The 23,226-nt window shown below is 57.5% G+C and overlaps 2 protein-coding genes across 9 annotated transcripts; one reads left to right on the top strand and one right to left on the bottom strand.

Moving 5' to 3' along the window:
• Positions 1-921: 921 nt before the first annotated feature.
• On the top strand, positions 922-3,344 carry SMIM29 (small integral membrane protein 29). 3 transcript variants are annotated; one of them, XM_027126995.1, is made up of 5 exons: positions 975-1,102; positions 2,175-2,361; positions 2,556-2,581; positions 2,852-2,957; positions 3,134-3,344. In XM_027126995.1, exons 2-5 carry the CDS (start codon positions 2,251-2,253, stop codon positions 3,197-3,199), a joined length of 309 nt encoding a protein of 102 aa, XP_026982796.1. In that variant the 5' UTR covers positions 975-1,102; positions 2,175-2,250; the 3' UTR covers positions 3,200-3,344. The 3 variants fall into 3 exon arrangements, with proteins under 3 accessions (XP_026982794.1, XP_026982796.1, XP_026982795.1); XM_027126993.1 differs by lacking the exon at positions 3,134-3,344 and having other exon boundaries at positions 922-1,102; positions 2,852-3,127; XM_027126994.1 differs by lacking the exons at positions 975-1,102; positions 3,134-3,344 and adding an exon at positions 1,114-1,345 and having other exon boundaries at positions 2,852-3,127.
• Positions 3,345-4,861: 1,517 nt separating this feature from the next.
• On the bottom strand, positions 4,862-12,911 carry HMGA1 (high mobility group AT-hook 1). 6 transcript variants are annotated; one of them, XM_027126997.1, is made up of 7 exons: positions 12,777-12,910; positions 12,421-12,534; positions 11,386-11,496; positions 9,061-9,239; positions 7,130-7,213; positions 6,431-6,481; positions 4,862-5,111 (listed from the first exon to the last, which is right to left on the bottom strand). In XM_027126997.1, the coding sequence occupies exons 4-7, from the start codon at positions 9,193-9,195 to the stop codon at positions 5,058-5,060; spliced, it is 324 nt and encodes a 107-aa protein (XP_026982798.1). In that variant the 5' UTR covers positions 9,196-9,239; positions 11,386-11,496; positions 12,421-12,534; positions 12,777-12,910; the 3' UTR covers positions 4,862-5,057. The 6 variants fall into 6 exon arrangements, with proteins under 6 accessions (XP_026982798.1, XP_026982797.1, XP_026982800.1 ...); XM_027126996.1 differs by lacking the exon at positions 11,386-11,496; XM_027126999.1 differs by lacking the exon at positions 11,386-11,496 and having other exon boundaries at positions 9,094-9,239; positions 12,777-12,909.
• Between the last annotated feature and the right edge of the window lie 10,315 nt (positions 12,912-23,226).

Here is a 23,226-nt window from a genome sequence, read left to right as displayed (position 1 = left end):
ACAACCTTTATGTTCTTGGGTGTTTTCTATCGCCTGCCAATCTGGAGTTTTCCCAATTGTGTGTGATTCTGGTGACGGAAAGGTAGGTGTGGTACAAAACTATACACACACAATTCGAGGTAACTAGATTCACATGCAGTTGTAAGAAATAACAGAGATCCCTTGTACACTTTGCTTAGCTTCCCCCAATGCTAACTTTTGCAAAACTATAGTATAACATCACAACCAGGATACTGACATTGGTAAAACCCACTAATCTTATTCAAATTTCCCCAATAAGTGTGTGACATTTTTAATTATCAGACGACCGAAGCTTCAACTCAAGCTTACTTGGCAAGTTACCTATGACCCAGAGGAACTTCACCTCGCTGCTCCGTCTGTGCCCTGGAAAACCGGAAAGAGGCTAACAGGGAATTTAAAATTCTGGGCATGCTACGTGCTAGGCTCTACCCATGTCATGGTTTAATCCTTACAGCAGCCTGTTTTACCAATATTAAGAGTGAGGCGCAGAGAAGGTGGCTAGGTGGGTGGACCTGAGGTCCAAGGCTGGGCAGGGGCTACCCCAGGCCTGCCTACACACTCTGAGCACTGCACAGAGGGCCAGTCTGCGCCGCTAGGAGGTCTAGAGGGCCCAACAAAGCCCTTGCGGGGCTTTGGAGGCCTTGTGGGGCCTGGGCTAAACGTTAGAGCGTAACTGGGCTCCAACCAGAAGTGCGAGTAAAGCGGACGCCAGGCCTCTCCCTGGAATGTGAGCTCCCAAGCGCAGCCGCATAGCAGGGGTCCGCCCCGGGGTACGCCGGGAAGCCGCGCGCGCCCCTCCCCTCTCCGCCCCTCCCCGCTGCGCAGCCCTCGGCTGCCCCCTGCCGTCACAGGGTGGACCCCGCAGCCCAGGCCGTCTCGGCTCGGCGCCGCCAACACCCCCGGCCTCCGGATTGGCCCCTCCCGAAGCCTCCGGGCCTTCTGCCTGCCGCCATCGGATTGGCTGCACCCTGATACTGTGGCCCCGCCCATTACCCCGGGTCCTTTGATCACGCGCCTGACGGCTCTTCCGGGGCCCGGGAGCCAACCGAGGGCGTTCCTTTCCGGGCTGCATCGGCGGGAGGTAAGGCTTGGCCGGGTTGGATGGGCTGCAAAGCGCGGGTACAGGTCCACGCCTCGGGGTGTTGGGATGCCAGGAGGCCCGGGCCCCTCTGTGCTCCCCCTAAGTTCCCTTCCCCTGGCCTGAGCCTCCCAGCGCCGTGGGAACTACCTCCCGCTCTCCGTTGCTGGTCCGCATCCTAGGAACGGCCTGTCACCCTCCCTACCTCGGCATGTCCCCTCTACTATGGGACGGGCATGCGACTGGGTAAGCCCGGAGCCTCCACGGGTAGCGGGACGGGTAGTTCATACCTTGCCCTCCGATAGAAGCCCAGGAGAACCGGGGTCAAGGACCTGGGTGTATCTGCGTGCAGCCACCCGTGGACAGTCTCCTTGCATCTGTCATGGGAGCTGACCCTCTCCACTTCCTTCTGTCATTCCAGGCCAGGAGGGGAGGGACCCGGGCGGAGCCCCGAGTGGGGACCAGGGGGCGGTGACATCACCTCGCAGATGCAGTCCAGCCCTGCCCACTTGTGTCCACCCTGGCACATGAGACCGATGGGGGAGACGGTGCCCAGGCTATGCCTGGCGTGACTCCAGGGACAAAGAGGGCATAGGACCTATATAGACCGAAGTGTGGGCACTGGACCCGGGCCGAGATGGTCTCCTTCAGATGCTCCCACCTCACCCCTAGGCTGCAATGCAGGACCCTCATGTTTTAACCTAATATCCCCATTTTGCTCCACTGGATAGCTGCTGGCAGTCCAGTACCCCAGGAGGCTGGGGCAGGAGCTGGGAACCTACATCTAACCTCTCCTCAGGAATTGATATCTGCAAATGTTTGGCCAGCACCTGAGCTGAGCACCCCCCCCCCCATGTGGGGATAGGAGCTGGGCAGGACTCAGGCCCTGGTCTGGGCCTCCCTTTGGTGCCGTTTACACCCAGGACTTGCTGAGAGTCCCTGGAGGGTTAAACCCAGCACATTGACCTGGAAGATCCCTCTTCCCAGTGCCTGACCTAAGTTTTCATATATTACTAGCTCTTGGGGAGGAATCCGGAGCCTGAGTGGAATTGACAACCTCCTTCCTCCTCCCCAGGGAGCCCAGTGGAGGCGCCCTCCCGAGGCAGTACTACTGCCCATGCTGACTACCCAGCCCTCTGGCTGCCGATGTCATGAGTAACACCACAGTGCCCAATGCCCCACAGGCCAGCAGCGACTCCATGGTGGGCTATGTGTTGGGGCCCTTCTTCCTCATCACCCTGGTCGGGGTGGTGGTGGCCGTGGTAAGGAACCCCCCACATACATACATACCTACCCACACCTTTGCGAAGGCAGGGCTGGGTGGGCCTGGTCCAGCCTGCACACAGCATCTCAGCTGTCCTGCTGTTACGGGAGAGGAGGGTGTGGAGGTAAACCCCTGTCACTTGTGGGCCATCCTGGGCTCAGCGGCCTCCACAGTGCTGTGTCTCTGTTACAGGTAATGTATGTCCAGAAGAAAAAGCGGTGAGTGTCCCTGCCCCCCCGCACCACCTCCCCCGAATTGTGCTTAAAGTTCTTCCCACAGGATCTGAGATCCCTGCATACATGTAAGATGCTCCTCAGCCATTCAGACACAAACCTGAAATTCCCTGCACTCCCGTTAGGTTTTCCTGCCCAGACATGTCTCGTTAGAGCTCTAGTGTGCCCCTGCCAGGGGGAGTAGAGACAGGGCAGTCAGGTGTCTGAAGAAGGGGAGTGGGTCTCCTGGGCTGAGCCCCCTCCCATGCTCCCCAGGGTGGACCGGCTTCGCCATCACCTGCTCCCTGTGTACAGCTACGACCCTGCTGAGGAGCTGCACGAGGCTGAGCAGGAGCTCCTCTCTGACGTGGGAGACCCCAAGGTGAGCACTCTGGGGACAGCGAGAATCAGCAGAGGTGGGCCTGCTCTATTAATACCCCTGAAGACAGAGCCTGGTTCTGCTCTCAGCCTTCCCCATGTGGGCCGTGGCTAGTGGGGTGCCTCCTCCCAAGTTGTGCTGCGGACTGTGCCCTGTGGTGCGGGTCTCCTCCCCTACAGGTGGTCCATGGCTGGCAGAGTGGCTACCAGCACAAGCGGATGCCCTTGCTGGATGTCAAGACATGACTTGAGCCCCCTGCCCTGCTCTTCAGAACCATGGGGTCCTGGAACGTCCAGGGCCCTGCAGCCTGCTGCTTCCCCCAGCTCCCCCTCCTGGGTACTGGGTCTCCATTCCTCCTCCCATCTGTCTCCAGTCCTAAGCCCTGCATAGCAGTCAGCCCCCACTGTCACCTCACTCCCTGCTAGGCCTTCAGTCCTTTGTGGGCTGAGCCTACCAGCCACTCCCAGGAGCTAATGGGAATTTTTCCTTCTGGGGTGGAAGGGTGGCTGGGAGACAGGGTGGAGCTTTGCCCTTCCACAGGCACCACCTTTCTCTAGCCCTCCCTGACTTGGCTTTGGAGCTGTTCCCATGGTGACAGGGCCTAATGTATAATATTCGGTATATATATTTTGTAAATAAAACGTTTTGTGGCTAGGGGTGTAGTTGACTTCTTCAAGCAGGGCTTAAGTTACCTTCCCTGGAGCTGACGCCAATGCTTTTTCTTCTTCCTCCCTCACCCACTAGAGCCTTGGTTTCCACCCTTCCCTATTCCAGGCACCCATCACAGAAAGACTCAGTCCAGAAAAGGATATTTTTTTATTCAAGTAACTGCAAATAGGAAACCAGAGGGGGGGCCCCAGGCTGGGACAAATAATGGCTACCTCCTCCCTGACAGAACAGGGGGAGAAGGTGGCCCCTACACCCGACGGTCAACACAGGCCCCCCTCCTTACTCTGCTGCAGCATCCTAGGGGCAGGGCCCCACCTTCCCTGGGACTGGGGTAGTCGGTAACCCAGCCTGCTTTGCCCCAGGCCCCTTCCCCTAAGAGCATCTTGGAGGAGGGGAATGTGGGCAGAACAGGAGGCAATAAGGATGAACATTTGGCGCTGGTAGCAGCAGCAATGACGGATGTCTAAGAATGAAACATTGAACAAAAAACAACACAACTGTCCAGAGGTAGTTTGTGAACAGAGGAAAGATGGAACCAGAACCTTGGGGGTTGGGGAGGAGCAGAAGGATGGGAGTGGGCAAGGCTAGCTCCTTGTTATTAGTGCCCCGAGTGAGGGAAGGAAGGGGAAACCGAGGTCTAGAGTGGAAGCAGACAGGGACAGGGAGTGGCTCTAGCCCGCCTTAAGTGGCTGCCACCGGGAGCCCAGGCCTCCTGGGCCTCACCTGGATAAAGGTGACTTTGCATTTTCATCACTGCACTGGATTCCAGGGTGAGGGCAAGGTAGATTGGAGCCTGCTTAGAGGGGGGAGGGGGCTTAAACCCCTCCTGCCTGCCTTCCTGTGCCCCCAAGGGGGCGGCCCAACCTACTGCAGGGACTAGGCAAGGTGGGAAGGAAGCAAAGGGCGTGTGAGCCACCCCTGGTGAGACACAGCTTGGTTGGGGGCATCTGGGGCCAATCACCCCTCTCCAGTGGCCACACCTGCTGCCGCTAGTACAGTGGGAGTGGGGCATGTCAGAATGAGATGGGGCTTGGGCCCCTTTTTAAGGCCAGGGGAGCCCTCCCAGGCCCCTTAATGGGAAGCCAGAGGGAAGAGTCGGGGATTAGAAGGGACCCCGAAACCAAGAGCCCAGCCAGCAAGGTCCCCACGCTGAGGGAGTGGGGATGCAGCAGCATGGGAGCAGCTCGGTGGGAAGTCAGGTGCGTGGGTCAGGGGTCGCTGGGACCTGAAATCAAAGGAAACTGCTCCCGACTCGGGCCCCCGGGGGCCCTGCGGCGGCGGCTGGTGTGCTGTGTAGTGTGGTGGTGAGGGCGCAGGTGGGTGGCGGTGACACGAGAGCCTGGGGGAAGGGGTGGGGGCAGTGGGAGCGGAGCGGAGCTGTCCAGTCCCAGAAGGAAACTGCTCCTCGGTGAGGGAGCTGGCGGCGCGGCACGGTCACTGCTCCTCCTCTGAGGACTCCTGCGAGATGCCCTCCTCTTCCTCCTTCTCCTGCAGGGTGGGCAGGGCCATCAGCAGGAATGCCAGGCCTGTCCCCCTCCCTCCTCCACCGCCCAGGGGCCAAGCTCGCCCCCAACCCCTCCCCGCACTCCCTGGCTCTCCAGAAGGGGGATGAGTCAGGGCTGAGTGTGTGGGTGACTCAGCAACCTCCACGGCCCAGTTTCATTCATAAAAAAGGAAGAATTTAAAGGGAGGGAAAAAAAAACCACACACATGCTGCGCTCACACAGAGCCAGGCCCCCTGCCCCCCAGGCCCATGGCAGGGGTACCTGGCAGAGCTCGGGGCACCACTGAGCTCGAGGAAGCGAGGACATGATTGGTTCTCGGGCAGGGGAGGAGAGGAGGCAGCCAGGGAGAGGAAATGAGGAGGGAAGGGGTGGCTGGAGGCTGCATGAGCCCCCCTGGTGGGTGCAGGGGAACCGAGTGGCCTTGGCCTGCAGGGGCAGCTGCTGGGCTGCGGAGCAGTGGCCACAGGCTGACCCCAGGCCAGGGCGGGGAGGAAGGGGAAGTGTGTGCCGCCGGGGCTCACTCACTGGGCGGGAATGTCGGGACACCACACGGGGCCCCCGTGCCAGGCACAAACTCCAAAACAACTTGTTTCCTGTTACTCACTCCTGGGGCCCGGCCAGCACCCAGAGCTCCCCTCACCCGGTGGTGGCTCGAGGAATGAACGCCTCAGGGAAGACAGGTTGGGGACAGTAAAGGGCTGGGAGGGCCCTCACTGCAGTGGACCCCCTGGCAGCATCTCCCGGCTCAACCCGCCTACTTCCATTACCAGCTATCGGGGCCTAGAGATGGACGGCGCCTCCCTGAGGAGGTAGCTCCCTGCGGCATCGCACCTCAACCCCCACCCAACGTGACCCCCTCGCCCGCCCGCCTGCCAAGGCCTGAGCTCCCTTGCTGCTCCTTAAACCTCTTCGTTCTCGTTTCTATAATGGCAGCGGAGGAGAAACACTAGTAGTTGACCTCCAAGTTCACCCGAGAAGTTCTGAGTCTGTTCTAAAAGCAGAGGAAGGAGAGACAGGGACCACCCCCAGTAGGGCAGCGCAGGGTGTCTGGTCTGGTTTGTACCTGGGACCCCTCAGGTCTCGTGGACACAGCCCTTTAAAAGCCCTGGGCTGGGTGCCAGGAACCCTAAGCCCTGGACAAGTCCCTTCCCCTCTCCGGGCCTGGGTAAAACATGAAGTCTCACCATTCCTGGCCCTGCGGGTCAGGGAGAGCCATGTTCCTATGCGGGCATAGGATGGGGGCATCTCCCGCTCTTAACAGCCTCCCCAGAAGAGCCAAGCTGCCGCCACCTGTTCACCTACCAGTTTTTTGGGTCTGCCCCTTGGTTTCCTCCCTGGAGTTGTGGTGGTTTTCTAGATGGTCAGAGAAAAGATCCACTAAGTCAAAGATGTTCCTGACAGTGCCCTGGATGGTGAGGGAGAGCAGGGAGGGGCAGAACTACCTTCCTCTGCTCGGGGCAGCCCAGGACTCTCAGCCCAGCAGGCCCACCCGAGTCCAGCTGGTGATGACTGGCCAGCCACACTGCCCCCCCACCCCAACATACACACACGCCCCCCACTCCCTCCTCCACCCATGACTCAGAGGATATGAGTCGTGTCTTAGAAAAAATAAAATAAAAAACAAAACAACTTCTCTGAAAGGCTGATGCCACTGTAGATCTGGTCTTCCCTGCTTCTCCCCACTCCCTCAGGAGCCCGGGGGGCCTCCGGGAGAAAAGGTGACATTCTCAGCCCAGGAGCTGCCCCTTCGCTCCTCCTAACTCGCCTCTCTCCAGACCAGGAAAGCTGCGGGACATCTGACTTGATTTCCCCAGTGTCCTGGGCAGGACCAAGGCCCCAGAAGTGAGACCTCAGTCATTGCCCCACTCTCTTCAATTAGCAAAGACACATCGTCCCCCATATGCCAGAGAAAAAGAGGGTGCCAAGAACAAGGACAAGTCGGCCCTTTCCCAGACCTCCTATGGCTGCTGTCGTGGGGAGAGGGCCCTCCTCAAGCCTCACCCGGGTCTTGGCAGCGCCCTTGTTTTTGCTCCCCTTCGGTCGGCCCCGAGGTCTCTTAGGCGTTGGCACTTCGCTGGGCTCCTTCTGCAAAGACAGACGGGGCAGTCAGGGACACAGAAGCCACCTGTCCCCCCCTTTTTAGGACAGAGCCCTCTGCCCCAGCCCAGCAGAATTAAGTCTGCAAGCCATCCTCCAACTCTGGAATCCACAGGAATCATGGCAGGCAGCCCTTGGGATTCAGGTTCTCCGTCTGAATATCTTCTGCAAAGCCTCTCCCCTTGCTTCCCTATGACAGCTAAATGACAAGAGGCCAGAAGGCCTCTGGGAAGGATGTCACAGGGGCAGAAAGACACTCTTAGGCAGCTCCGTCCTCCTGCCAGCTCGGCCACTGACGAGCTCTAAGGTCTCGGGCAAGACACTTAATGCTTGAGCCTCAGTTTCCCTCATCTGTAAATGGTGACAAGACTTACCTTGTAGAGTGTCACGAAAACTAAATGAAAAATGTACAAGTGTCCAGCACTGGGCTGTGATCATTGCCCACCCCCTCAGATGATGCAGAAGAGGGGAAAGGATCCCCCTTCCCCCTAAAGGGAACCTACAGCCTCTACCTGCAAACCAGACTCCCTTCAGGCTGCCTCCTAGGGAGAAGGAGTTATGTCCAGATCTCGGAACCCCAGAGATCCCTGCCCACTGGTGCCGCTGAAATTTTAATAAGCCCGAGACAGAATAAAAAACTGCTACATAATGCATAGAAGCTGGGCAGCAAAGGCACGTCAGCTATGGTTTCCCAAGGCGGCTGCCTAGGGGCTCTTCATGCTCCAGTAACCCAACACCCCTTCTCTGACCACCCCCCCACTGACCACAAGCTAACAGGCGGCAGGGGTGGGCCTAGGGAATGAGACTAAGAGGATGAGCTCCCCACACACAAACTGTGGGCTCTGAAAGAGGCAGGTGAGTTCCACCACCCGTCAGCCTCCTCACGGGTCCTGAGGGTCAGTACAGGCCTCTCCACCTACAGATGGGGGGCGGCACCCGGGGCCCGGTGGACACAAGCTGCCTGACGTGTAAACAGCAAGGATCGACCTCAACTGCTTTCTTCTCCTCTGCCCCACGAAAGGGAAGTAATGGGGCTTCACCAACAGCTGCCCCTTACATGGGGATAGATACCCCTCTGTGAGAGAAACCCAAGATCTCCGCCATGTAACAGGTGGTCCCCACAGCCTGACTGGCCAAGCTCCCTGGGGTGCCCACAGTGCCAGGCTGGCCTTTTAATCCCACGGGACCTTTGTGAGGGGCAGAACCAGGGCTCTCAGTCACTCTGCCACCAACTCCCCAACATTTTAAGCTTCTTGGGCTTCCACTTCCTTTTACAGAGCTGGGGCAAAGCCCAATCCAGGGCCACTCAAGGAGGCCCGTGAACAGGTGCTGGCCCAGAAACTGTTACTGTCCTGGGATGAGGAACTACAGAAACGTACAGTAAGTATTTAGAAACCTTCATAGTAAATTTCACAGTAAATTAACAAAGTACTATCATGTGCAGTGAATATAATAACAAAAAGCGCTGGGCTTCCGTATGTAAATGTTCACGTTTCTACAATTCATCTTTACTGTTTCATAATGCACTGGTCCACGATGGACTGGAAATAAAGGGTGGTGGTTTATCACGGTGTATAAGCACTGACTGGCCTGCGTGACTACAGGGTCACTTCTGGCTTGGACTTTCGGGCTCGGGCTCAGGGCTCCCTCGGGCTGCACTTCTCTCCCAGACTCTCAGGCACCAGGGATGCATGTGTGGGGTGCACGGGTGTGTGGGGAGAACACACGTGTACAGGAATGACGCTGCGCCCTGCCAGTCCTGCTTTCACCTGCCAAGACGCCTGGCACCTCCCTAGCCCAAAGAGGTAAACCGAGGCAAAGGTTTGGACACCCACCTGACTCCCTACCAGCGCCGTCCCGGGACTCACCGGAGGCTGCTTGCGCGGCCTGCCCCGCCCTCGCTTCTCAGTGCCGTCCTTTTCCTGCTTGGAGGCCAAGGGCTGGCTGGACTTCGAGCTCGACTCGCTCATCTTCCCTTGTCGTCAGAGCAGGTGGAGGAGCGACGGCTGGGATGCTGGGAGGCGGGAAAAGTTGTTTTAAACAAAACCTCCTGCTTTAACCGCCTCCTACCCCCTCACCACTCCCACCCTCCGAATGCCCGGCAGGAAACTGCCTGCTCCCAGGGGTCCCCGCGATTCCCACCTGGGCCGATGGGGGCATCTGCCCAGCCCAGCTTGCAGCCACAGGGCGGGGCTGGGCCGTTGGGCCTAATCAGCTCCTTATCTCCTCTTCAGAACGGCTCTTTGTCGTCCTGCCAGCCCCACAGGGCCCGGGGCCCAAGGGCCCAGCCAGCCCAGTCCTGCCTGTGGGTAAGGCCGCCCTGGCAACGGTGTGGGTGAGATGGGGGTCCTCACACTGCCAAGGCCCCCTCCCTCCACCAAACTGCCCCTTCCCTTCAAGAGAAAACCAAGCCTGGGTAGCTCGCAGGGAACAAGGGCGGAAAGGTAAGCAGAGAATGAGCCCTGGGCATCTGGCAGCCATAGACATCAATCCCTGGCCCACCTGCCAGAGCCCCACCAGTTCCTTCCGCTGCTGTCTCCCTGGGTAAAAGCCTTGGGGGTTCAAAGATGGGGACGATTTGGGAAGAAGGGCGAAGGGGGTTAAAACCGCAGTGGGTGAGGTGGGAGGAGGAAAAGAAACCCAAAGCTGAAAGGTGAGTCTCCTCTTCCCCCTTGCCCGCCCCCACCCACCTGGAGTCAGATGAGATCTTTCTCTTTGATGCCTCCTTACATGAGGGGCAGGGACTTGTCCAACTGAGAGGGGCCCACGTAACAGATGCTAGCTGACGCCCTGAAGCCCCAACAGGGCTGAGCCTAAAAGCTCCTTGGTCCTTTTCTAGCATCTCCCCTCTCCTTAGAGGCCTGTTTGGGCTTCATCAGCCCTACTAATATAGAATTTACCTGAAACCCCCCTCTGCAAGGAGCATTTGGAAGTCTGTTCCAGAGGCTGAGAAAGGACAGTGAGGGCCGTCGCACCCCCATCCCTGTCCTGCCCGTTATTATCCCCCAGTTACAGATAGAGACGCGTCCTGGGAGGCCTATGGTTCCACACCTCCCTGATAACCAATCCCTGGCTGCCCTTGGCAAAGGGTGGGCCCCAGTGGCTCCACTTCTGAAAGCCCCTCAATTTACAAAATGTGGGTAATGATAAAGCACCTGCCTCACCTACCTCTCCAGACTGCGGCAAGGATGAAACCAGGTAAAAGTTAAAAACGCTTCAACAACAGAAAGCTTCATTCCAGATCAAAATGAGAACTAGAACGTTTGAAAATGACTTTCTTTCCCCTTTTCAGATTCAGACAATTTCCAATTTTAACCCAATGAGAGGAAAGACTGTTTTTGCAAACTTGTGATTGTTAGAGGGCCTGAGGCCCCCGATCCTCAAGTACTGAAATGCTCCAGATGGCGGGACTTTGGTAATTATTCCATTTTATAATATTTCAGACTTGAAGACCCTTTTAAACAAGGTGGTTGGTGATTTATCCTGCTCCATCATTAGTGGCGTGGCCTGCTCTGTAATTGCAGGCAGTGATTAGAATCTTGTATTACACCACAGGTCCCCCTTCAAAACTAAACATCACAATTAATCAGCTAAATGAGTGCTGACCTCACATGAGGTTTGCTGGAGGCCCCCTCGGAGAGGTGGTTCCAGTTGGGCAAAGCCAGCCCCTAATCCCATAAAGCCTGGGCCAGCCTGCCTGGGGATCCTGGTGGGTGTCCCTGGTGTTTCCCCCACCTCTTGCTGCTGGGGACCCTTTAATCCGCTCACCCCAACCCCAGATCCAGGACTCCAGAGAAGGCAAGGCCTGAGGCCCTCTCTGGTGAGACTAACAAATGCTTGTCTCTTCCACCTGTTTCTGAACATCAGAGAGGCCTGGCTTGGCGAAGCCACGTTTAGGGTCCAACTTCAATCCTTCAGTTGGTAATAAGCCCTTTCAGGCCTCAAGCCTGTCTCCTCCACACACTGTGCACGCAGTGTGAGCTCCACAAATGCTGAGGCAATCTGCAGGAATGACTCGAGGAAATCATCCTGGAACCACCTTGTTTTCCCCAAAATAGTAGCCCAGAGAGGGCTGATGAGTTGCCCAAGGTCACAGAGCAAGTTGGCGAGCAGGATGGAGTGGGTTGCTGGCGACCCTTCTAGTCCGCCACTTTCCTTACCCGTCTGGGGGCTGGTAAAGTCCCTGTCGTCCCTGCTGCAGACCCGGGGCCCAGGGTGACTCTGCAAGTGTCTGCGCCCGGCGGTTGCAGGTCGGCCAGCGGGACTGGGGGCTAGAGCGCGGGGGGAGGGGCGCAGGCCGCTTTCGCAGGCGCGGGAAACCGGTGCACCCCGACCGCATGCACCGCCACGAGGGTGCACCCGGCCCCACTTCCTGCCAGAGGGGGCACCCAAGCCCGCCTTGGGGCAGGAAACCTGGCGCGCGCGGGGGAGAGGAAGAAAGGCCACCTCCCTCCGCGCCCTCCCCGCAAAATAAAGCCCCAGAAAAAAAAATTGAAACGGGGAGTCAAAGGAACTAGTTCCAACAGAGCCCAGCAAAGCAGAGAAACCAGTTTGTGGGGGCGGAAGGCAAGCCGGGCCCTGGGGGCTGAAGAGGCGCGGGCCGGGCCAGAGGTGGGGTCGGGGTGAAGCCCCAAACCCAGGCCGGCGATTCGGCCTCATCTGCGGAGGGGCGCCAGGAGAAAGGCCGAGCTGGAGTAAGGCCGAATTGCGGGGTTCCTGCCCATCGCCCTCACTTCTAGAACTTCCCCAGGCTGCAGGGGCCACCCGGCCCCCCACTCTCCCCTGTCGCCGCAGCCCGTTCCTCTCCCCGCCCCCCACAACCCAGGCCCGGGCTCGGGCTCGGGCGGGAGCGGCGGCCGCGCGAGGTGCACCGGGCTCCGCCGGGTGCACAACTCGCGCTCGCCGCAGCAGCGCGCCCCCTCCCCCACCGCGCGCTTTTCCCGGGTCCCCGCCCCCCGCAGGGCGCCCGCGGCGCGGGGGAAGGGGTGCCGGTGCCCTCCCCGCGCCGCCGGGCCCCGCCGCCCGCCCCCGCGCCGCGCGGCCCTCCCCCGCCGGCGGCTCGCGCAGCCCCGGCCTGGGAATAAAGCCGGAGGCGCGCGCTGCAGCCCCGGGCTGCTTGCAGGAGGGGCGGCGTGCAGCGGGGGCGCGGGCGCCCCCCTCCGCCGCCGCCGCCGCGGGCCCCGGGGACGACTCACCGCGAGCTCGGCCGCCGGCCTGCGGTGCGCGCTCCGGGCTGCCGGGAGCGACGGTGCTGGGCGCTGAGGACCGGCCTGGCTCCGCCGCCGCCGCCGCTGGTAGCAAATGCGGATCTGAAACCGGGAGAGAGAGCAGAGGCGCTCAGAGACCGCCGCCGCCGCGTGCTCGCCGCCCAGGCCCCCGCGGGGTATTTATATGTCACATCCAGGCGGGGGGACAAAAATATTACCCCTCCCCCGAAGGATGGCGAGGGGCAGGAAGCTAGGCACGGCCCGTGCGCGGCCTCAATAAATAAATAATTTAATTAAATGATAGATATAAAAAAAAGGAGCCACCGGAGGGGCCGCGAACTCACGCCTTCTTGGAGCCGCGCCAGGGCCAGAAATAGCCCGGGCTCGGAGTCCCAATTAGAGAAGCGCAGCCCCGGCTCAGGGGAGCTTAAAAAGAGCGACCCAGGGGCAGGGGGGACGGGCCCGCCCGCGCCAGCCGTGTCACTGAGGGGGCGGGGCCATGCAAATGAGCCCGGGGATTTAAAAGGGCGGCCGCCCGCCAGCCGCTGCCGCCGCGCGGGTGGGTGTTGAGTGTGGGGAGGGGCGAGCGGTGTCGGACTTCTGGGGGCGGGCGCGCGCGGGAGGCCTGGGCTGAGAACCCGAGGCCACGGCCCACTTCCCACAGTCCCGGCCGGGAGACGTGGGGAGGTGTTTAGAGGGGTCACCAAGGAGTCCTTCGGGGGGGAGAGGGCATCCTTACTGCATGGAAGGGGGGTCCCCGGGAGAGTCACCTCTTGGGGCCTTCCGGGTGTGTGGGCTTGGCGCCCGCGGGGCGCGTGGATGTGGGCGGGTGTTGGTGCTTGCGGGGGTCCGTGCGGGCGGCAGGGGTGGAGAGAAACGCGCCGGTTGGAGAATTTCGCGGCCTACTCGCCGCTCCCTTCACCTAGGTACGCGGCCCCTAGATTTTCCCTGGGCGGACAGGTGTCAGCATGTGCATTTCGGTCCCAACCCGCGTGTGGCTGACTGGTGAAATGCAGGTCTTGTGAAATTCAAACGTGAAACTTGTGAAATCCAGGGTTTAAATTTATTAATGGGCCCGAGTGAACCATAATCAAGGTGCAGCCTTCAAGCGAGGCAAACGATTGGCTCCTTTGCAGGTAAACCTGAGGGAGGGGTCATTCCTTTAGGTGACCCGGATGGTGTTTTGGAGACCAGCGATCCCTCGTGGTACCCTGGCCCCTTCCGCTATGCCTTTTTTTAAAAATAAGAACGCGTTAGCCGGTGGTCGTCTGAAAGCACTTTGAGGGCAGGAACAGGATCTACGCACGCCGTACCCGCCACGCCCGGCGCAACAAAGACTTGTACAAACGAGAAGGAAGCCAAAGTGGGAAGATGGCGGGGAGGGCGGTGGGAGAAGAAAGGGCGCTGTCAGGCGCGCCCTGCAGGCCGGGCCTGCACCTCCCCGCCCCTGGTCCCAGAGGCGGCCTTCCACACCTCCCGTGGTGCAGGGAATTGCAGTGCGGCCCAGTGACACACGGCTGTGACTCATGTTTTTCCTTACTCCCCTTCTTCCTCCCTGGCCGTTGGAGGCCCCGGCCCAGCCCCCTCTTCAGGGGGCGAGCCGGCGGTGGAGGGGGACGCCAGGAAAACCCTGAGCCCAGCGTGGAGGCGGGGTGGGGAACCAGAGGGGCCGGGCCTCCTAGTTTCAGGAATGTTTCAGGAATGTTTCCGGTGGGGGTGGGGAGCGGGGCTGGGCGGGCGCTCGGGCTGGGGGCAGCACGTGCTCGGCCGGGTGGGGGCGGGGACGCCAGGGCGGGAAGGCGCTGGGGGCCAATCCTGTGGGTTCAAAGAGGAGGGCGCGGGCCTAGGGCCGGCCGGGGCTAAGAGTGGGCCGAGAGGGCTCCCCCAGCGCGCCGGTTCCCCGCCGCGCGCCCAGGTGGAACGTAGTTTCTGAGAAGTCCCCAGGCTGCCCGGAAGGGGAGAGGAAGTCACCGAAGGGCGGCCTGAAGGGAGAGGAGGGTGGAGGGGGAACGCGAGGGCGAGGCTGGGGGAGGGGCGGCCTGCCCCTTTGTCTGGAGCGGGGGTTGGGGCGGGGTGGAAGGCGCGCTACTCCCTCCGTCTTTGTGCCCTTCCTGCAGAGCGCGCGCGTAGTAGGCCGCGAGTAGGTTTGGCTGGAGGGCCTTGAGTTGCTAGCTCGAGAACCTCTGCAGCGTTGAGTAGAAGAGCGACCCTTAGGCCCTTACCCTACCTGCCTGGGTCACAAGCCCCTGCCAGCAACCCGGGCGCCCACGCCTGGGCCAGGGAGAGCCCACCCAGAGCCTCGCGTCCCTACCCACAGCCTTCCTCAAGGCCGCCCAGGCTTCCAGGCCCGGGCTCTGGGGCTGGCGGCCTTTCTAGGCCCCTCCCTTGGGCGCAGCTAAGCTCGGAGCAGCTCTCCCTGGCCTTGTGAGGCCAGTGGTAGCCCTTGAGAGGGAGGGGAGGTGGGGAAGAGAGGGCCTTCCGTCGCGAATGGGCTGTGGGAAACTTGGCCAACTTTTTGGCCCACTTCTAACGAGCTGACTTGATCTTATTTTCCTACTCTTATTTTCCCCTCGTCCTGATTTCTTCACCGACTTGTTTGTTACCTTGTATTATGTCTGTGTATTTTTGTAAGCCACCTCAAACCCTCTGGAAGGAGGCAGGCATAAATTTGTAGGCAAACATATCAATAGTAGCTTGCTTCTCACCCACACCCTTGAAATCCAAATAACTCTACCCACTGACCCCCACCTCCATTCTTTCTGGATTGTAAATGCCCCGAATTGACTTCCTTTTTTTTCCTCTTTCAATAAGTATTTATTAAACAGAAGGGTGAATGACAGGGATAAAGATGAATAAGACATAGTCCTTGCCCCAGCGAATTTCATGTCTAGAGGAATCAACCAGGAACACACCAGAGAAAGCTGAGTAACAATTGCAGAGATGCCATGAGGAGAAAACATTCAATCATTCATTCATTCTTTATTGTAGGCCTACTGTGTACCAAAAACTAGTTCAAACTCTTAGGGTAAAACAGTGAACAAACTATGAAATGAAATAGAGTTTCACTGAAAGAATGAAACAAAAAGAGTTCCCTGCACTCTTGAAACTTGAATTAGGGGGTTATGTGCTTTAAGAGAGACTTGGGTGCTACAGGAGGAGAGAGGATGGGAACTGGCGGGGACTGGCTGGTGTCAGGGAAGTCTGGAGGAGATGGGCTTGGGCAGGCTTTAATGGGATTTGGGTAGGAAGGGGCTGGGTGGATGGCCTCGGGGTGACAGTCTGGGAGACGAGCAGTTCTAGGCCTGGGGCATCAACCCCTTTAGTCAAGGCCTGAGGAAGGAGTCCAGGGAATCAGCCATATCAGGACCAGTCTTCCCCGCAGGACGCATTTTCTTAAGTCAGAGTTGGATTATACAGTTTTCACAAGGACAACCCAGTGAACTTCAGTGAACCCATCAGGAATGTCCAGGGAATGGGGAATTCGGGTCAACTTTATTTTTCAGGACAGCTGAAGGTTAAGCTCATTTTCACTTGGGCTGTTGAAATCCTTCCCAGTGAATGTTAGTTCTTTCCCTGCCTTACTAAGTGGAGTAGCAGGGCCTAGCGATCTCTCAGTTGTGGCTTGGAAATGTGGAGGTTTTGGTAGATTGGGGTGTCCCTTAGCATTCTGTGGGGATTCGTGTCTCGATTCATCTCTGCAGTCAATATATTTGCTTATCAGTTTACCTCTTGCTTTTGAGTCAACTGTAGCTCTTAGGAGAGTAGAGGAAAAGACCGGAGTGATCATTCCATTTAGTGACTGAGTTAGTCAAGGTTTTCCAGAAGGCATGGGGATGAGAAGTGATGATGTTCTGTGTGTCCAGCCCAACATGGAAGGTAGATGGGAAGAGGTGGGCAGAGGAGGAACAGGAATTATTTAACCTATTGTCCAAACCAGGAAACCTTTTAAAGTAAACCTGTTACTGATGAAAACTATACATACAGAAAATGCACAAATCCTTTGTTCAGTTCAATGCATTTTCATAAAGTGAGCACCGTTGTGTCCCCAACATGCAGATCAAGAGACAGAACATCTCCAGCCTCCCCTTATGTCACCACCGTCCCAACTTCTAATAGCATCCTCTAGTTTCACCTTTCAGGTACATTGTATGGATGGAATCACAGGTTAGGTACTCTTCTGGGTCAGTTTCCTTTATTCAGCGTTTTGCCTGCAATTCATTCATGTCATTGCATGTGGCTGCAGGACGTTCATTCTCATAGCTGCATAGTTACGTGGTGTGAATGTACCACAGTTTAGATATCCATTCTGTTGAAGGACATTTCGATAGTTTCTGGTTTGGGGCTGTTACAAATAGTGCTATTGTGAATGTTCTAGTGTCTGTGTTGGTAAGTAGATGTACAAATTTCTGTTGGGTACATGCCTAGGAGAGGAATTCCTGGATCATAGGATATGTATTCCCAGCTATTAGAGACAATCAGAGCACTTAAGAGCAAAAGGAGGTACTATTAATAGTTGTGAATAGACTAGGAACGTGAACCTGACCTGGCCCATTGCAACTGGGGTTGACCAGGACCATATCAACAGGATTGGCCTGGGTAAGCCTGATATAGGGTCACCCTAGTGCACAGTGACCACTCTCCTGGAGAGTCACCCAGCTACTAGTACATCTGGTCATCTGGCAGGATCCATCCTCCGGGCCCTGCTGACCACAGGCTCTGCTGCCAGGAAGCCTGGCAGGGCCAGAGAGGGAGGAGGGCCTTTTCTGCTTCCAACTTTCGAGGGAAAAACTCTCCAATGAAAAGGACGGCCCAGGAGACGGCCACCACTCTGCCCTCCTGCCCTGAGCCAGCAGCCCACCCTGCATGACCCCAGGATACCATGAATTTCATCAGCTACCTACTTCAGGGCTGGAACCCAGGGAAGCCCGGCTCCCCGCCAATCTCGGGGAAAAAACCTGAGGAAAAGGGGAAGTTGAGGAGCACATACTAAATGCTTATGTTCTCTCAGATCCCTCAACCCCCTACCAGGGCAGTAATGCTATTGCCCCCATTCTACAGGTGTTAAAACTGAGACTCAGGGAGGTTAAATAGCTTGGGATTCTGCCACTTTTTCCTCCACTGCTTTTTCTCCCAGACAGGGTAGGCTTGCTTCCTTCTCCCAGCCTGGCAAAGATAGGGGATGTGGCCTTGAACAAGGTAGCTACATTCCCTGTCCTCAGGGGGCTTACTTTGAGTGACCTGGGGAGACAGACCAGTACATGGCTTCATCAGTGTGGTACCGTCTGTGATGGGTGCCTGGGGAGCACAGGGCAGGGGCCTAGGGTGTGGTGGAGCATCCCAGGAGGCCTTGGAACCAGGCGAGGGAGAGAGCAGGGCATCTGACATACAGTGGGCTTGGGGCTGTGACAGATATGGTGGTCTGGCATCTGGCATCTTCCCCACTCCTTTGAAGCTACAGTTTGAGATGTGAATTAGGTTTCCCTTTGAAAGAGTGAAATTTGGAGGGAGGAAGCAAGGGGGCTGTTTTTCGCAGAACATCTGTCATCCAGTCACCAGCTTTGTGAGGGTCTATTGGCAGGAATGGTGGCAGAGGGGCCTCCTGCCCCTGGATCACAGCTCAGCCATGCAGGTGGGGCTTCCTGATTTCCTGCCCCCTGGATCAGGATAGAGGCAGGCAGTTCAGTTTGTGTTGTTCCATGAGGCTCAGCCCAGAGTTGGCTCCTCCAGTTCTTCCAGTGGTTTTGTAAGCACCTAATTCCCAGCATTAAATATTAAATCTCTTTCTACCTAAAACGTAAGGCATGTCCCTCCTCTGCTAGGAATCCTCCAGGGGCTCCCATCTAAAACAGAGTGAAAACAATTTCCTCACAAAGGCCCTGCAATCTGCATCCCCTCCATCCCTCTCATCTCCTACCTGTTGTTCTGTTTCAGCCACACAAGCCTCCTCGATGTTCCCCAGACCTGCCAGGCATGAGCTCACCTCAGGACCTTTGCATTTGTCATTCCCTCTGCATGACGTGCTCTTCCCCTAGACAACCTCAGGGCCTGCCCTCTCACTGCCTCGGGTCTCTCTGTTCAATATTACTTGTCCATGCTATTTAAAACTGCACATCTCCCCCTACAGTCTCTCACCCACTTTACCATGTTCTCCTTTTTTTTTTCCCCCTGTAACACTTACCAGTTTCTAACATGCTGTATAATTAACTTTTCTATTGAACTGTTGAACAATAAAAGTGATATGTATTGCATTTTGTGCTGGTTCTCCCCACTGCAAGGCTAGCGCCATGAAGCCAGGAAATGTTATCTTTTGTGTTCACTGGGTATCCCCAGGACCTAGCACAGTATTCAAGCTCACAAAATGTGTTGAATGAAGAATGATTAGCCAAAGTTATCAGCAGAGGCCAAGCCACAGGGCAACAGTTTAGGGATCTGTCCCCAAACTTCAAGGCAAAGAAAAGAGCAAGGAACCCAGCAGTTCACCATGGTAGGGACAGAGTGGCCCAAACTGAGTGGGACAGGGCTTCTGCACCTTACAGAGACACCTGGTTTTTGTCTTGAGTCCATCATTATCATGTGATCTGGGCCCAGACTCACTTCCAGCGGTCATTACCTTCGGATTTTATAGTTTGCCACCAATCGTGGGAAACTGTTTTTTTCTCCTTGGTCTCAGGTTCAGTCAGCAGGAGCTGGCAGCCACCTGACAACCATCTTGGTCCTTTGGCTGGGGCAGACTGGCTGGGTTGCTTGTTGGTGTCTGGGCAGTGGTGGCAGCTCAGCGGACTGTGCTTTGGGAGAGTGTAAGGTTTACACTTTGCGTGGAACAAAATAGTTTCCCTTTTGTCTAAGGTTCTTTCTGACAATGTCCAGTGGAACAGGCTCTATGGGTAAAATGCCCCCAAACATGTCACATCCTCCCACTCAGGAATGGCTGAAAATACACTTTTTTGGGGGGCCGTGCTGCAGGGATCTTAGTTCCCCAGCCAGGGATGGAACCCAGGCCCCCAGCATTGGGAGCTCGGAATCCTGGGCTGCCAGGGAATTCCCAGAAAATACACACTTTAATCTTGTGCAGCCTGTGGAAGTCCTGTGCACGTGAGCCGGTGGAAGGAAGTGTTAGAGCAGCGACGGCAGGCCTGTGACCCTGTTCTCTGTGGGCTGGGGTGTGTTCTGGAGTCCTTGAGGCCCTGCGCTGGGTTTGTCTCTCCCGGCCGCATGCCTGCTGGGGTTGTATGTCCATGTCAGCCCGTTAACCAGCTGTGGGACTTGGGAACTCATGTCCTATGGCTTTAGCCACCTGCTCCTACCCACGTCACACTTTGGGAACAGGCCCTAAGGTTTCAGGAGATTCTCATATGGTCTTTGACTTGTTTCTCTTGTCTCTATTCCTTGCCTGCTTTCCAAGGGGGAATATGTCCTGGGCCAGGGAAGGGGAACACTGACCCCTGGGGCCTTCAAAAGTGACTGTTCTGCATAACTGGCTGCGGGGAGGCTCCCTCCTGCCCAAGGTCGGGGGTTGGATGAGTCCTGCCTGGTTCCTTCAGCCTCTGCAGGGGGAGGCTGCTCTGAATGGGAGATGTGCCCCGGGTCACACAGTGCTTTGTCCCCTCCAGGCCACTCTGAACCCTCACCCCGAACTTTTCTTAGGGTTGAGAGTGTGGCTCTGGGGGTCTCCATACTGGGAACGCACAGGAGGGGCTGCTGCCTGTCTGATCCAGAAGCACATGGGGCGCCGAGGAGGACTCACAGCCCCACGGGCCACGGGCCAGAGTCGACAGGGAAAGTAAAGCAGGGTGGAGGTCGAAGGGCGGGGGCCTGGGCTGAGGAGGAGGTGGGCTGGGGGTGGGGGGAGGAGCCCACACAAGGCCAGGGATTCGCCGGAATCCTCCAGGGCTTTGTTTGGTTCTTCTGCACACCGCGAGCCTCTCACCAGGCCTAAGGGGGCCTTGGCGCTCAGCAGAAGTTTGCTGAATGGATGGATGAATGAGAGCGAAAGGGGCTGGGGGAGGGGCGGAGGAAGTGGGTAGCTGGGGGAGGGGAGAGGGGTGGGGGAGGGGAGGTAGCCACTGGCCGGAGAGCGGAGGAGGAGGGAGGCGGGCAGAGCTGGGCGAGCCTGCTGGTCTAGAATCCAGCCTGGAGGAGATGGCGGCGGGGAGGGGCCCAGCGGCTGCCCTCCCCACCAACGTGGCTTAAAACCTCGTTAGTCCCTGCACCCGGCCTCCAGGCCTCTCACCAACCTCACGAATCCAGGGGGTCATCAGTCCTCTAAGGCCGAGTCCTCACTGTGAATTGAGTAGCCAGCTTCTTTGTTTTCTTACTTTCTTTATTACTTTCCAGCCACTAGGGGGTCGGTGGCCCTTCCCTCTGGGACTAGAATATCTGAGTGGCCCCGTGTGGTGGGCATCTTCAGTCTGTTGGCAAAACCAGGCTTGGACCCTCCCCCCGACTCCCCTCTCCCCACCGTCGCCTTATCTCTGAGGTCTGGATGGCGGGAAATACAGCTACTGGGATCTGGGCAGCTTAGGAGAGTCTGGGGTAGGTCTCTAGGGGTAGAGAGTGAGCCTGTGAGCAGAGAAAACCCAAAAGTTTGCCCTGCAGGCAGCTGCCAGGGACTCCTGCCGGAAGCTGTGGAGCTCGATGTGGGCAGTGCCAGGCAGGAGCTGCTGACAGCCAGGTTTCTGGGTCACCATCCAGGGTGCCCTGCCAGTTCCCAGGCTTTGGGGGTGGAGTGGGGTGAGGGCGGTAGGCATCCCAAGCCCAGACCCTGCTGCCTCCTTTGTCTGGGCTCTTCTAGGCCCTGCTCCCATCCCCCTCTTCCAGCCTTGCTGGGGCCTCAGGAGCACCACAGTCCCCCAGGAACGGGCTGATTGTTGATCTTCAAACTTCCCCTGGGCTTGTGGGTCTGCTGCCCTGGAGGTGGGGTATAAAGGTGATCCAGAACACCTCCCACTCTCCCTCCTCCACCCCTGCTCCCTGGGCTCTGTCCACAGTTCCTATGCATCCCTTTTTCTGGCAGTTTTGCTCTTCGTGGTAGGGGTATTTGGGGGCAGGATGGCTTTCGTGGGCAGAAATCCTTCTAGTTTCTAAAGAAGGAAGTCATCTTCCCAGTATGGTAAGGTTGGCACCTGGTGCCCCGCCCATCTGGGCACTGCCCTGGTTCAGCTTAAGGTGGTGGCTTGGTTCCCTAGAAGTCTACAATACTTTTCTCCCAAGAACTCAAGTACCCATCACACAGTCAGTGAAATTGAGGTTGAAGTATCTTGCTGTGGCAAGGGGTAGAAATGGATAAAAGATGGAGGGTCTGGGCAGCGGGGTTGAGGGCTAGGCTGTCTTTGGTGGCCATTAGGTGTTGGAAGTGGAGGGGATGTGACTGAGATTGGGAGGCTCTGTGCTGGCCACAGCTGCAGACAGCTGGAGGGGGTGGGGACAAAACTAATCTGATGAGTGTGCGTTACTCCAGTCCACACAGGAGGAATCATGGCCCCATTTCATAGGTGAGGAAATCGGGGCTCATCTATGAGGTCAGGAGACTTGCCAAAGCCAGTGGCGGAGCCAGGATTCAGAATATCTGCTGTCTCACTTTTCTGAATCCTGCCCCACCCCACCGGGCTCTCCCCACCCCCTACCCTGCTCTACTTTTTTTTTTTTTTTTTTTAATTCCATAGCCTTTATCTGACATCTAGACTCTGCCTCCCACCTTGCCACTTGGCACAGGTGGTGACCGAGCACTTGAAATGTGGCTAGTCCAAATTTAGATGTGATGGAAATACTATAAAGTCCTCACTGGCTTTCAAAGCCTAAGGGTTTTTTTTTTAATGTAGAAATACTCAGTTATATTCTGTATATGATAACATTTGGGTGTATTGGATTAATTATTAAAATTAATTTCATGTGTTTCTTTTTACCACTGTAATATCTCACAAAGCATGTGTGCCTCCCATTCTGTTTCTGTTGGACAGTGCTGGTCTAGATTATTTGCTTATGTACTATTTACTGTCTCCCCACCCCACCCCCAGAATGTCAGCTCTTGGAGGGCAGGAGTCGACATTGTTTGCTCACTGTCCTGTTTTGTTCACGGTTGTATTTCAGGTTTTCAGAGCCTGGCACTGGTTTTTATTATAGGTGTTAAGTAAATATTTGTTTAATTGAATGGAGGGGATCCGATTCCAGGTCAGTCTCAGAGGGTTAGGAGGGGAGCCTGAGGGAGGGTATCTTTCATGCCTATAGGACCCCAGGTTGCCTGTCTCCTTCTGCCACCCCACGGAGATCCACAAGGTGATCTGGTCGACCCCCAAGGGATCCTTCTTGACACCCTGCCCCCCACTGCCTCTGGCTGCAGGTGAGCGATGCTGGAAGCTGGGAGAAGGACTGCCCTGTGGTCGGAACAGACCGTAAGGGCCACTGGGACCCTAGTTGCTGGCCCCGGCCTGCCCCCCCACCGCCCCCGGCAGGCAGTGGAGTCCCTGCGCGCCCACCCTCCGGATCCCCGGGCCGGGCCCTCCCCGTGGTGGGCTGGGGGTGTGTGTGTTGTCGTCTGCGGGGAGAGCGTGGGGGTGTGTCCGGCTCGGGCTCACACAAGGTCACTGTGTCAGAGGCGCGTTCCGAACACTTTCTCTTTCCTTGCGATTCGATTGCGGCTCCGAAAGCCCCTTCCGTAGGGACTTCCCTCCGCGCCTGACTCACGCTGCCTCATGCGTGTGACTCAGGCCGGGCGCCGCGCCAGCCCCGCTCTCCCCGCCCGCCGCAGGGGCGGAGGGACGGCCAGCGACAGGGGGCGGGGCGTGCGGGGACGGGTGT

This window comes from Aethalodelphis obliquidens, unplaced genomic scaffold, assembly GCF_003676395.1.
Source record: "Aethalodelphis obliquidens isolate GAN/ISIS:26980383/991018 unplaced genomic scaffold, ASM367639v1 scaffold31, whole genome shotgun sequence".
Classification (NCBI taxonomy): Eukaryota; Metazoa; Chordata; class Mammalia; order Artiodactyla; family Delphinidae; genus Aethalodelphis; species Aethalodelphis obliquidens.
The sequence above is the reverse complement of the archived record's forward strand: the minus strand, read 5'-3'. Positions and strand labels throughout refer to the sequence as shown.

Excerpts from the sequence above, each read along its gene's own strand:
- SMIM29 (XM_027126993.1), top strand. The coding sequence starts at position 2,251 with ATGAGTAACACCACAGTGCCCAATGCCCCACAGGCCAGCAGCGACTCC. Across the intron at positions 2,362-2,555 it reads TCGGGGTGGTGGTGGCCGTG|GTAATGTATGTCCAGAAGAA; the intron begins GTAAGGAACCCC and ends TCTCTGTTACAG. Across the intron at positions 2,582-2,851 it reads TATGTCCAGAAGAAAAAGCG|GGTGGACCGGCTTCGCCATC; the intron begins GTGAGTGTCCCT and ends CATGCTCCCCAG.
- HMGA1 (XM_027126997.1), bottom strand. The coding sequence starts at position 9,195 with ATGAGCGAGTCGAGCTCGAAGTCCAGCCAGCCCTTGGCCTCCAAGCAG. Across the intron at positions 7,214-9,060 it reads CGGCGCTGGTAGGGAGTCAG|AAGGAGCCCAGCGAAGTGCC; the intron begins GTGGGTGTCCAA and ends CTGTCTTTGCAG. Across the intron at positions 6,482-7,129 it reads AGGGCGCTGCCAAGACCCGG|AAAACCACCACAACTCCAGG; the intron begins GTGAGGCTTGAG and ends CTGACCATCTAG.